This window comes from Chlorocebus sabaeus, chromosome 13 (assembly GCF_047675955.1).
Source record: "Chlorocebus sabaeus isolate Y175 chromosome 13, mChlSab1.0.hap1, whole genome shotgun sequence".
Taxonomy (NCBI): Eukaryota; Metazoa; Chordata; class Mammalia; order Primates; family Cercopithecidae; genus Chlorocebus; species Chlorocebus sabaeus.
The window spans coordinates 15,908,146-15,920,795 of NC_132916.1; the positions used below are offsets into that span (position 1 = coordinate 15,908,146).

Below are 12,650 nucleotides of genomic sequence, written 5' to 3' on the forward strand. Positions count from 1 at the left end.
TCTTCTGGTTACTGTAGCCTTGTAGTATACTTTGAACTCAGGTAGCACGATGCCTCCAGCTTTGTGCTTTTTGCTTAGGATTGTCTGGACTATATGGGCCCTTTTGCTATTCCATGTGAAATTTAAAGTAGTTTTTTCTAATTCTGTGAAAAATGTCAATGGTAGTTTGTGGGAATAGCATTTAATCTATAAATTACTTTGGGCAGTATGGTCATGTTCACGATATTGATTCTTCCTATGCATGAGGATAGAATGTTTTTCCATTTGTGTCCTCTCTGATTTCCTTGGGCAGTGGTTTGTAGATCTCCTTGAAGAAGTCCTTCACACTCCTTGTTAGCTATATTCCTAGGTATGTTATTCTCTTTGTAGCAACTGTGAATGGGAGTTCATTCATAATTTGGCTCTCTGCTTGGTGCATATTGTTGATGTATAGGAATACTTGTGATTTTTGCATCCTGAGACTCTGCTGAGGTTGCTTATCAGTTTAAGGAGTTTCGGGGGCAAAACCACAATAAGATATAGTCTCATGCCAGTCAGAATGGTGATTACTTAAAAGTCAAGAAACAACCAATGCTGGCGAGGCTGTGGAGAAACAGAACACTTCCATACTCTTGGTGGGAATGCAAATTAGTTCAACCATTGTGGAAGACAGTGTGGCAATTCCTCAAGGATCTAGAACCAGAAATACCATTTGACCCAGCAATCCCATTACTTGGTATATACCCAAAGGAACAGAAATTATTCTACCATGAAGACGCATGCACACGTATGTTTACCACAGCACTATCCATAGTAGCAAAGACATGGAATCAACCCAAATGCCCATCAATGATAGACTAGATAAAGAAAATGTGGTACATATACACCATGGAATACTATGCAGACATAAAAAGGAATGAGATCATGTACTTTGCAGGGACATGGATGAAGCTGGAAGCCATCATCCTCAGCAAAGAACAGAAAACCAAAGATCCCATGTTCTCACTCATAAGTGGGAGTTGAACCATGAGAACACGTGGACACAGGAAGGGGAACAAAGCACACCAGGGCCACCTGGGGGTGGGGGGCGAGGGGAGGGACAGCATTACGACAAACAGCTAATGTATGTGGAGATTAAAACCTAGATGACGAGTTAATAGGTACAGCAAACCACCATGGCATAGGCATACCTATGTAACAAACCTACATGTTTTGCACTTGTACACCAGAACTTAAAGTAAAATTTTTAAATAAAAAAGGAAGGAACTATTTGATACATGCAACAATAGATTTCAAAAGAATTACGTGGGCAAAACCAGGCAATCTCAAAAGGTTACATTTTGTATGATTCCATTTATATAACATTTTGAAATGCAAAATAGAGAAAGAGAACAGGTTAATGACTGCCAGGCCTTAGGGATTAGGGATGGGGGGGAGGAGGAGGTGAGTCGAGTGTGACTATAGAGTACATAAAAGGGAAACACAAGGCATCCTACTGGTGAAGAAATTGTTCTGTATCTTGACTATGGTGATGTTTGTATGAATCTATATATATGATTAAATGCATACATATACAAATGAGTGCAGGTAAGACAATTAAAATCTGAGTAAGGTTAGTGTCAATAGGTGACTGTATCATGTCCTGATTGCAATATTTTACAATTCTACAGAACGTCACCACAGTGGGAAACTGAGCGAGGGGCACATGGGATCTCTACATGATTTATTCCTTATGATTTAATGACATGTGAATCTATAATTAGTTCAGAAATAAAAGTTTAAATATTTATATATATATATTTTTATATATATATACACACACACACAACTTATTTTAACCATTACACAAATCTGTTGCTGGATCTCTGATTTAAACAGTGTAGTAGCAAAGCATTTAAGTTTTTCCCCATAGACTGACTGGCTTCTTCAGAATGACTGAAGTTATCTCACGATGGAGTAACTTTGCTCATTCCAGGTCTTCCTAAGATTCTAACACGTTTTATTCAAAGTACCCTACCCCAAATGAAATCAGTCAACAAGCATTTATCCATAAATTCACTTCTACCTTTTAAACCTTTACAACTCAAATTGTGGCTTGTGAAGAAACATCATCTAGGAGCTGCTACAAATGCAGAATCTCAGGCATTTTTAACAAGATTCCTAGGTAAATTCCTACTCATAAAGTTTATGAGGCACAGTGTAAGACATTAAAACTTTTCGGCTGGGCACTGTGGTTCACGCCTGTAATCCCAGCACTTCTGAGAGGCCAAGAGGGATGGATCATTTGAGGTCAGGAGTTCAAGACCAGCCTGGCCAACATGGTGAAACTCCGTCTCTACTAAAAACACAAAAAAAATTAGCTGGGCGTGGTGGTGCATGTCTGTAATCCCAGCTACAGGGGAGGCTGAGGCAAGAGAATAGCTTGAACTCGGAAGACAGAGGTTGCAGTGAGCCGAGATCATGCTACTGCACTTCAGCCTGGGTGACAGAGTGAGACTCTGTCCAAAAAACAAAACAAAACAAACAAAACAAAATCAACAACAAAACAAAACCAAAAACAAACCAGACATTAAAACTTTTAAAGAAAGATCTTTTATCAGAACAACAATCTCTGAGAAATGCTTTTAAAAGCGTAAGACCAAATAAAATGTTCCAATCACTAACATTTTTCAACTTTAAGTGAAACAGACAGCATACTTGTTATTCAACCCTTTATCTTAGCTTCAAGTTACCTAAACCACTTAATCCCCAAATACATTTTATCGATACTACATACACACACACATTTTTTGAGACAGGGTCTCACTCTGTTCCCCAGGCTGGAGTGCAGTGGTGTGATCCCAGCTCACTACAACCTCTGCCTCCTGGGTTCAAGCAATTCTTGTGCCTCAGCCTCCCAAGTAGCTGGGATTACAGGCATGCACCACCATGTCAGCTAATTTTTGTACTTTTAGTAAAGACAGGGTTTGTCATCTTGGTCAGGCTGGTCTTGAACTCCTGGCCTCAAGTGATCCACCCACCTTGGCCTCCCAAAGTGCTGGGATTACAGGTGCAGGCCATTGTGCACAGCCTATCAATACCATATTTTAAATATTGAGAAAACAAGAATTTTAAAAAAGAAAAAGGAACTGAATCACATAACGGCTAACTGACTTATTCAAAGTTACCTAGCCAGTTGAATGACTGAAATCTCACTTCAAGTCCCACACCTTTCTCCCAAGTGAAGAACATAAACACACTGCAACCTTGCTGAATCCTTAATGCCACATGACACAGATTCTCAAACTAGCTCTGCTTACATTTAGGCACATGAACATAGGCAGAATACAAACCTAAGTAAAATTATATGAAAGGCACTTTCATTTTATTTCTTAATTAGAAAATAAAATAACTGGAATCACTTTTTAACAGTCCATCAAAACAACTTAAACTTGGGTATTTGATCTAAAGGAGAAGAGTACAGGCATTAATCTATAATTATAGCACATTTATGGAAAATTATATACTTACTTTCTGAATAAACTTCTCAACACTCTGTACCACATGTTTATAGAACTAAAAGAGGAAAAAAATGAAGTATGGTTTTAAAATCAGTTTGAGGAGATTGAAATTTCCTGCTAACCATAGGTTTTACATGTTCCAAAGGTCTATCAAAACAATTATCTTAACCAAGAATTCTGAGACATTCTTGTCACTCACCTTTATATGCAACTAGCTGTGCTATATAATTAGTAAAGGGCTTCTCTGAAGTAGATGTATGATCAGTATGTCCAAAGAGCATTACCTTACCATAGATATAAAATAATGCTATTGAAGACCTTCTGAAAGTACACTTTAACAAACAGTTGTGTTGATAGCAAAATACTTGTAATAAATACTGGTGCATGTATGTTCTTACATTCATGAAAGGAAAAGTACAGATTTCATATAATTTTATCAGTTAAATCAAAGGAAATTCAAAAAATCAAATAACTACAAGTAACATTAATAAATGTATGTAAGGTAGTTGTTTTCAACTTCATTTATCTCCTGCTTCTCCTGGAAAATGAACTACAAGAATACAAAATAAAACATAGAAATGTAAAATATCCTAATGCATCAGACAAAATGAATCAGCAGAAGTGAACATGTAGATTAAAAATTAGTAATGGGCCACTATCACTTTTAAGAAAACTTAGAAGATTTAAGTTTCATAAAATATAGCACTATGAATAAACCTGAAATAAATTATAAATTTAGCATAAAGAATTTGTGCCTAATAAATTTTAATGCTACAATAACAATACCATATTGGTGTATTATTTCTGTTTAAAGAACCTGAACTGTGCTTCTCTTTATACTTCTTTTTGTTTGTTTTGGAGACATAGTCTCACTCTGTCCCGCTGGTGTGCAGTGGCACAATCTCGGCTCACTGCAACCCCCACCTCGTGGGTTCAAGCAATTCTACCACCTCAGCCTCCCAAGTAGCTGGGACTACAGAAGCACGCCACCACGCCTAATTTTTGTATTTTTAGTAGAGATGAGGTTTCGCCATGTTGGCCAAGCTGGTCTCCAACTCTTGACCTCAAGTGATCCGCCCACCTCAGCCTCCCAAAGTGCTGGGAGTACAGGAGTGAGCTGCTGTGCCCGGCCGTCTTCATACTTTTCTTCTCATGAATTATGGATTTTAAGGACATTCCCTTAGACTGAAGAAATATAAACATTCAACTAAACCTCAGCACTAAATCCAGTATTTATAACAAAAATAAAGGAAAATATCATGAACTCATATTCACCAAATCAAAACCTACAAGTTTAAGTTTGGCTAAAGTTACTTACAATCAAGTAAGTTTACTCAATGGTTTAAGTTACTTAAGTAAAAAAGCTAAAACAACTACTTAAAGTTATTAGGCTCTTTTATAGGCCCCTGAACATTTAAAAATCAATATGCACAATATTAAATAACTACACATTGAAGGAACAATTCTTCTGGAAGACATCTTGACAGTGTTCTTTGCTTCTAGTTACTATACACAATTAGAAAACTGCTTCCTAAATCTTAACTGAAAGTTTATTAATTCTCACAGGCCTTCTTCCACAGTAGGTTTTCTGGGAGGTTTTGTTGACAGTGCAATGTTAACCATCACTAATTAATCATTTCTATATAAAAAAACAATGACTTACTTCAATATGAAACACAGTATCATTTAAATCTGATTAATAAAATGCAGTGTTTTATATATATACACACACACACACACAAAATGCAATTTAAAGTAATAAAGTAGTGAAAAACAGCTGGTCTAGACTCTTCAAAAATGTCAAGTCACAAAAAATACAAAACGGCTGGGTGACAGGACAAATAAGTATAATGTGTGATCTTGACTGGATTCTGAAAGAGCAAGGTTGATGGGAACAGCTACTAGTCAACAATGCAACAACATTAAAATGTAACGATGAACTGTATATTAGATAATTATATCAAAGTGAAATTTTTTGCATGTGATTGGTATATTATGGTTCCCTAGCAAAATGTCTTTATTCTCAGGAGTTTCAAATTCAAGTATGTATCAAGGATTGTTATTACTAATGAAGTTTGAAACTAACTTCCACATGTAGCAAAATGTTAACAATCAGCAAATCAAAGGGAAGAATATGTCCTGCTCACCATAATAATTTGCAACTTACATTTAAATTTTTTCAAAATTCAAAACATTAAAAACAATACGTCAAAACAGTAAAATATATCATAATAATAAAGATTAGACTCTTTAAAAAACATTACTTCTTTAAAAAAAAAAAAAAAACCTGAGAGCCAAGATCTCACTATGTTGCCCAGGCTGGCCTCAAATTCCTGGATTCAAGTGATCATCCTGTCTCAACCTACCCAGTAGCTAGGACTACCAATGTGTGCCACTGTGTCCAGAGTTAGACTCTTGACTGACAGAATTCTGGATTAAAATTCTAGCTATATTTACACCTACTACTGCAAATTACTTAATTTCTCTCAGACCTGTCTGACATCTGAAAATAGAAAACACTGTTTGCACCTATGCCTCATTAACTCTATTAAGAAAGTACTCTGCTCAACAAGCTATGAAAAGTGCATCAATTACTAATTGTCACAGAAAAAAATACATGTTTGCATAGTTTCAAATGATCACGACCATAAAAATCAGACAATGTAGAATAAAGTATAAGACAATAACATTATTCCATAGTAAGCCTATCAAATACTCTAAAAAATCATGTCTTTGAAAGATTGTCTGGCTTCAATGTGCTTATAGCTACTGTCATTCTCTCTCATTTCCTGTTATGTAAGTACATGGATTTTAACTATAGATGTAAGATACTAACAAGTCTGAAAACTAAGCTTTAGCCACTAGAAAACCGCAAAATCAACTAATCATCTGGATTTTCTCCCACTAGTAATTACTAGTAAATGGAAATTTGTTAAATCTAACACATTGCTGTTATTTAAAAGATAATTTAAATAGTTGGTGCTTTTGGTTACAGTTAATATTTTAATTCAGGGCAGGAAAACATACCACTGAATATTCATAGGTTAGTATCTACTTAATTAGAAATAAGTACTCATTTATTCTCAATTTTAAGAGGCCTACTAATTCAGGGAATCTTAGCCCCGGGCACAAGAACTTCTTGGGGAAAAACCTATGGCCGAGCTTGAAAAGACCCTTCTGCCAAAAAGTTCCTATAAAACTGTGTGCATACGTGTATTTCTCTAGAGAGGATCCAACCTTTTCCTAAGATTTTCAGAAGTATTCATGAGTTAACATAGGTTCAAAACCTACTTTACGAGAGCAAAGGTTAAATGTCTATGGCCATTTCCCACAGTTCAAATCCCTGATACCAAGAGTCACAATTTTTTCCTTAATGGCCTATCTTCAAATCTATAATATTAATAGAATCAATAAGAAAAAATGAATATATCAACATATAGAAACCTTTTACCACTCAAATTTCAAGGTTCTGTCAAGTCAGTGTGGCAAAAGACACCGTTAAACACATTCTCCATAATGTGGATATATGCAAAATATTATCTGTCTAAGAAAGGTGAGGAAAAATAACTGCTTCAAAAAATTTATGGAAGAATGCTTAAGGAAGAACATTTATCAAAATGTTAAATGTTCGGGAGGCTGAGGCAAGAGGATCACTTGAGTCCAGGAGGTCAAGGCCACAGTGAGCTATGATCGTGGCACTGCAGTCCAGCCTGGGTGACAGAATAAGACACTGTCTCTTAAAAAGCGTAATAATAAACATTAAATGTTTATCTCTAGGTGGGAAAGTCTACAGGTGACAGATTTTCTGTGTTTTTCCACAATTAACACGTGTTAACTCTGTAAAGTGAAAGAGAACATACAATCCATAAAAATTATCCCCCATCAAACTATTAATATAGTTTTTTCTTTTGAAAATAGAAGAGTCAAATTTATTACTCACCTTAATAGCTTTGATGGCTGCCTTAGTAATTTGGGTCATTTTTGCTTTCGAAATGGGTGGTTTATAGTCATTCAGGGAATACAGCTGATGAAAAAAGAACAAATTTACATACAGCAAAACTCTCCAAGCAATTACATGAAACTACCAAACATGTTCATTTTTATATTCTCAATGAAACCAACTTACTGCTTTTCTTTTACAAATCAAGCTCAACATCATTACCCATCAGGCAAATGCAAATCAAAACTATAATGAGCTACCACTTCACACTTACTTGCTTATAATCAAAAAGACAGTAACAAGTGTAAGCAAGGATGTGGAGAAACTGGAACCCTCATACAATACTGGTGGGAATATAAAATGTTGCAGCAGCTTTGGAAAACAGCTTGATAGTTCCTCAAAAGATTAAACACAGTCAACATATGACCCAGCCAATTCCACTTCTAGGTATGTACCCAAGAGAACTGAGAACATGTATTCACAAAGAACTTGTACATGATAGTTTTTACCATCTGAGGGTTGAAAAAGAAAGAAAGAAAAAAAAACCTATACACATGTGGTCATTGTAGCCTTATTCATATAAAATTCATTTAAAATTCATAAAAAAGCAGACATCCAAGTATCTGTCAGTTAATGAGTAAACAAATGTATCTATTCAAAGAAATATGAGCCATAAAAAGAAAAAAAAAGTACTGATACATGTTACAACCTGAATGAACCTTGAAAACATTATGCTAAACTAAAGAAGCCAGGTGAAAAAGGCAACATGTATATAATTCCATTTATACATAATATCCAGAAAGGGCAAATCTATTGGTGGTTGTCTAGGGCTGAAAGAGTTGAAGATAAATGAGGAATCACTGCTGATGAGTGTTTCTTGTTGGGATGATGAAAATGGTTTAAAATGGAATGTGACGATGGTTGCACAGAATCACTGAATTGTATACTTTAAGTTGACTGATTTTATGGTATGCACCTCAATAAAACTTTTTAAAAATCAAGGGCACCGGCTGGGCAAGGTGGCTCATGCTTGTAATTCCAGCACTTTGGGAGGCCTAGGCAGGTAGATCACCTGAGATCAGGAGTTCAAGACCAGTCTGGACAACATGGTGAAACTCTGTCGCTACTAAAAATACAAAACTTAGCTTGACGTGGTGGCAGGCACCTGTAATTCCAGCTACTCGGGAGGCTGAGGCAGGAGAACTGCTTGAACCCAAGAGGCAGACGCTGTAGTGAGCAAAGATTGCGCCACTGCACTTCAGCCTGGGAGCCTCCAGAGAGAGACTCCATCTCAAAAAGAAAAAAACAAAAAAAGGGCTCTAATGTTTAACAATAATCACATCCCATCTGCCAATTGATTGATTGATTGATTGATTGATTGATTGATTGAGACAGGGTCTCACTGTGCCACCCAGGCTGGAGTTCAAGGGCATGATCACGGCTCACTGCAGCCTCTACCTCCTGGGTTCAAACTATACTCCCACCTCAGCCTCCCAAGTAGCTGGGACTATAGGCGCCTGCCACCACACGGGCTAATTTTTGTATGTTTTGTAGACGTGGGGTTTCACCATGTCGTCTGGGCTGGTCTTGAACTCCTGAGCTCAAGCAATCTGCCTACTTCGGCCTCTCAAAGTGGTGAGGTTACAAGCATGAGCCACAGTGCCTGGGCTACCTCCAAATCTTTGTTTTGAAATTTCTCATATAAGCAAAGGGAAAGAATCCTACTCAGAGTGAGGAAATTAGGCAACAGACAACTAAGCTTAAATGAATACTGATTAAAACTCCTATTGTATGCACAGATGCTGATTTTTAAGTATAAATACTGTAAGATATTAATTGGAAGTTTGGAAACTACTTTGGCCATGTTGGCTAGGCTGGTCTCAAACTCCTGGGCTCAAGTGATCCGCCTGCCTTGGCTTCCCAAAGTGCTGGGATTACAGGCGTGAGCCACTGCGCCTGGCTTACTTACACGTGGATTTTTCCAATACACATTAGAAAATTTTTGAGAGATTTTTGACAATTTAAAAATACATGCAGAGGAACTGTATAGCCTAGCAATATTGAAAAAACAAAAAAGGCATGTCATGAATGCATAAAATATATGCAGATACTAGTTTATTTTAGTTTAACATTTACTACCATAACATACATAGCATCATTCACAGGAGAGAGAAACATAAACAATGTTAAAGATGTAATATTAATCATAACCGCAAAAACCTCTAGTATAATAATTTCACAGCCACCTTCTGTTGCTATTGCAGTGAGCTCAAGTGTGAGTATCCACTTAAAATGCCGTGTGATGTTAACCATTTCTGCATGAGCAGTTCATCTCTCTAATAAATTGCTATCATAGTAAAAAATTGTATCTTGCAGTTCTCGAAGATTTTTCATTGTGTTTCGTGCAATAACATAAACCTTGAATACCAGCACTTCCATAGGAAGTGGCACTAGTGATGTCGAAGGCGTTCTCAAGAAGCAAAGTTATGGCATTAAAAGAAAAGCGCTGACTTGCTTGATATGTACAGTAGGTTGAGGTCTTCAGCTGCAGTTGCCCACCTTTTCAAGATAAATGAATCTGGCATATGAGGACCATTGTCAAAAAAGAAAAGGAAATTCGTGAAGCGTCACTGCAGCTATCCCAAAAGGCCAAAAACCTCGAACTTTTTGTGAAATACCTTTTTATTTTGTACTGAAAATGCAGCCTCTGTGTGGGTACAGAATTGTTATAAGAAAGGCATACCTACAGACTCTAATATGATTAGAGAAAAAGCTAAGTCATTATATGACACCTTAAAGCAAAAGGGAGGTGACAGATCTAAAGCTGGAGAATTTAACGCCAGCAAAGCATCGTCTGATCATTTTAGAAAGAGGTATGACTTTAAAAATGTCAAGCTACCAGAAGGTCAAGCATGGTGGCTCATGCCTATAATCCCAGCACTTTGGGAGGCCAAGGCCGGCAGCTCACTTAATTCCAGGAGTTCAGGACCAGCCTGGGCAACATGGCAAGACCCCGTTTCTCTAAAACATACCAAAAAAAAATTAGACAGGTGTGGTGGCCTGCGCCTGTAGTCCCAACTACCGGCTGAGGTGTGAGGATCAGTTGAGCCCAGGAGGCAGAGGTTGCAGTGAGCTATATCTGTGCCACCACACTCCAGCCTGGGTGACACAGTGAGACTTCCATCTCAAAAAAAAAAACGAGAGAGATAACAGAAGCAGCAGCTTCTGCCAAACAAGAGGCAACACATGATTTCCCAGATATCATTAAGAATTTAAGAATATCATTGAGGAGAATGAGTATCTTCCTGAACAGGTTTTTGCAGATGAAAGTAATTTATTCTGGGGGAAAAAAAAAAAAATACCACAAAGAACAATTATTGATAAGGAAGAAAGGCAAACACCAGGATTTAAAGCAGGAAAGTAGAGGCTAACTCTACTGTTTTGTGCAAATGCAGTCAAGCTTATAATCAGGACTGCCCTTTCTATGAAGCTGCTAACCTGAGCCTTGATAGGAAAAGATAGAAGACATTGGCTGGCTACCAGTCTTTTGGTTATACAGAAGGAAGGCCTGGGCAAGAAGAACACTTTTTCTGGACTGGTTCCATCAATGCTTTGTCCCTGAAGTCAGGAAGTACCCTGCCAGTAAGGGACTGCCTTTTAAAATTCTTCTCATACTGGACAATGCCCCTGGCCACCCAGAACTCCATGAAGGCGTCAAAGTAGTCTACGTGTCCCCAAACGAGACATCTCTAATTCAGCCTCTAGATGAAGGGCTCATAAGGACCTTTAAGGCTCATTATACACTGCAGTCTACAAAAGGGATCATCAATGCTGTGGAAGAGAACCCCAACAGAACATCATAGAAGTCTGGAAGTATTACACCACTGAAGATGCCACCACCGCCACAAAAAAAGCTGTGAAAGCCGTGAAGCACAAAACAATAAATTCCTGCTGGGCAAAACTGTGTCCAGATGTTGCATATGACTTCATAGGATTTATAAGAGAACCAATGAAGGAATCATAAAATTGTGGATATAGCAAAAAAAAAAAGGGGGGGGGGGCGCTGGAGGGAGGTGAAGGGTTTCAGGATACGAATCTTGGAGAAATTCAAGAGCTAATGGACACCACATCAGAGGAATTAACAGAGGACAACTTGATGAAGAAGAGTGCTTCCAAACCAGTGCCAGACGGTCAGGAAGAAGCAGAAGAAGCAGTGCCAGAAAACAAATCTACTTTAGACAATCTGGCAGAAGGGTTACAATTATTCAAGACTGCTTTTGATTTATTTTTAGAACACAAACCCTCCTATGACACAGGCACTAAAATTAAAGCCAACAGTGGAAGAACTGGTGCCATGTTTAGAAACATTTTTAGAGAAATGAAAAAGCAAAAAAGTTGGACAGAAATTATGATTTCTGTAAAGTTATACTGAGTGTATCTGCCTCTCCTGCCTACCCTTCCATCTCCTCCACATCTTCTGCCTCTGCCACCCCTGAGACAGCAGGACCAATCACTCCTCTTTCCCTTCCTCAGCCTACTCAACATGAAGACAACAAGCGTAAAGATTTTTATGATCATCTACTTCTACTTAATGAATAGTAAATACACTTCCTCTTCCTGATAATTTTCTTAGTAACATTTTCTTTTCTCTTACTTTAAGATACAGTATATAACATATGTAACATATAAAATATGTGTTAATCAACTCTTTATGTTATTGGTGAGGTTTCTGGTCAACAGTATGCTATTATTAGTTGGGGAAGAGTCAAAAGTTACATGATTTTCAGCTACACAGGGGGTTGGTGCCCCTAAACCTCCCATTGTTCAAGGGTCAACTGTACATACGCTTCCAACTAATTATTTCTCCAGAGTCTCTAAAATCTAATTTGTTAAATCTGATCATCAGAAAACATCATTTCATCTAATTCTTCACTGAATGCCTTTACTAAAATTTAATATTAAGTTCTCAACTTTAAAGAAGGTTGATAAAAATTTCCAATAGAACAGTGTCTTTTACTGATCCTATTAAATAATTAACCTACTTAAATTCAGAAATTAGAGAGTGATTCAGTTAGCTTGGTGCTTACTTTTTATCAAAGATGTGTGATTTAACAAGTTTCCTGCTTCTTTCCTTGGCTTCTAGGGATCTTGCCGATATGTTTATTCTACCATCTGAACACACATTTCAAATATCTACTGACATCTATTTCTCTGCTGTATTTAACTATTCC

The 12,650-nt window shown here is 37.3% G+C and overlaps 1 protein-coding gene across 13 annotated transcripts in view; it reads right to left on the reverse strand.

Annotated features, from left to right (window-relative positions):
* SCAF8 (SR-related CTD associated factor 8) overlaps nt 1-12,650 on the reverse strand; it is a 227,473-nt gene that overhangs the window by 182,473 nt on the left and 32,350 nt on the right. For all 13 annotated transcript variants that reach the window (XR_012095005.1, XR_005241337.2, XR_012095006.1 and 10 more), the window contains 2 exons: nt 7,420-7,503; nt 3,490-3,534 (listed from right to left, as the gene is read on the reverse strand). Coding sequence is in view for 7 of the 13 variants with exons in the window: in XM_008007654.3 (XP_008005845.1) it covers nt 3,490-3,534; nt 7,420-7,503 (129 nt within the window). In the remaining 6 variants the exon portion in view is untranslated. The remainder of the gene's footprint in view (nt 1-3,489; nt 3,535-7,419; nt 7,504-12,650) is intronic.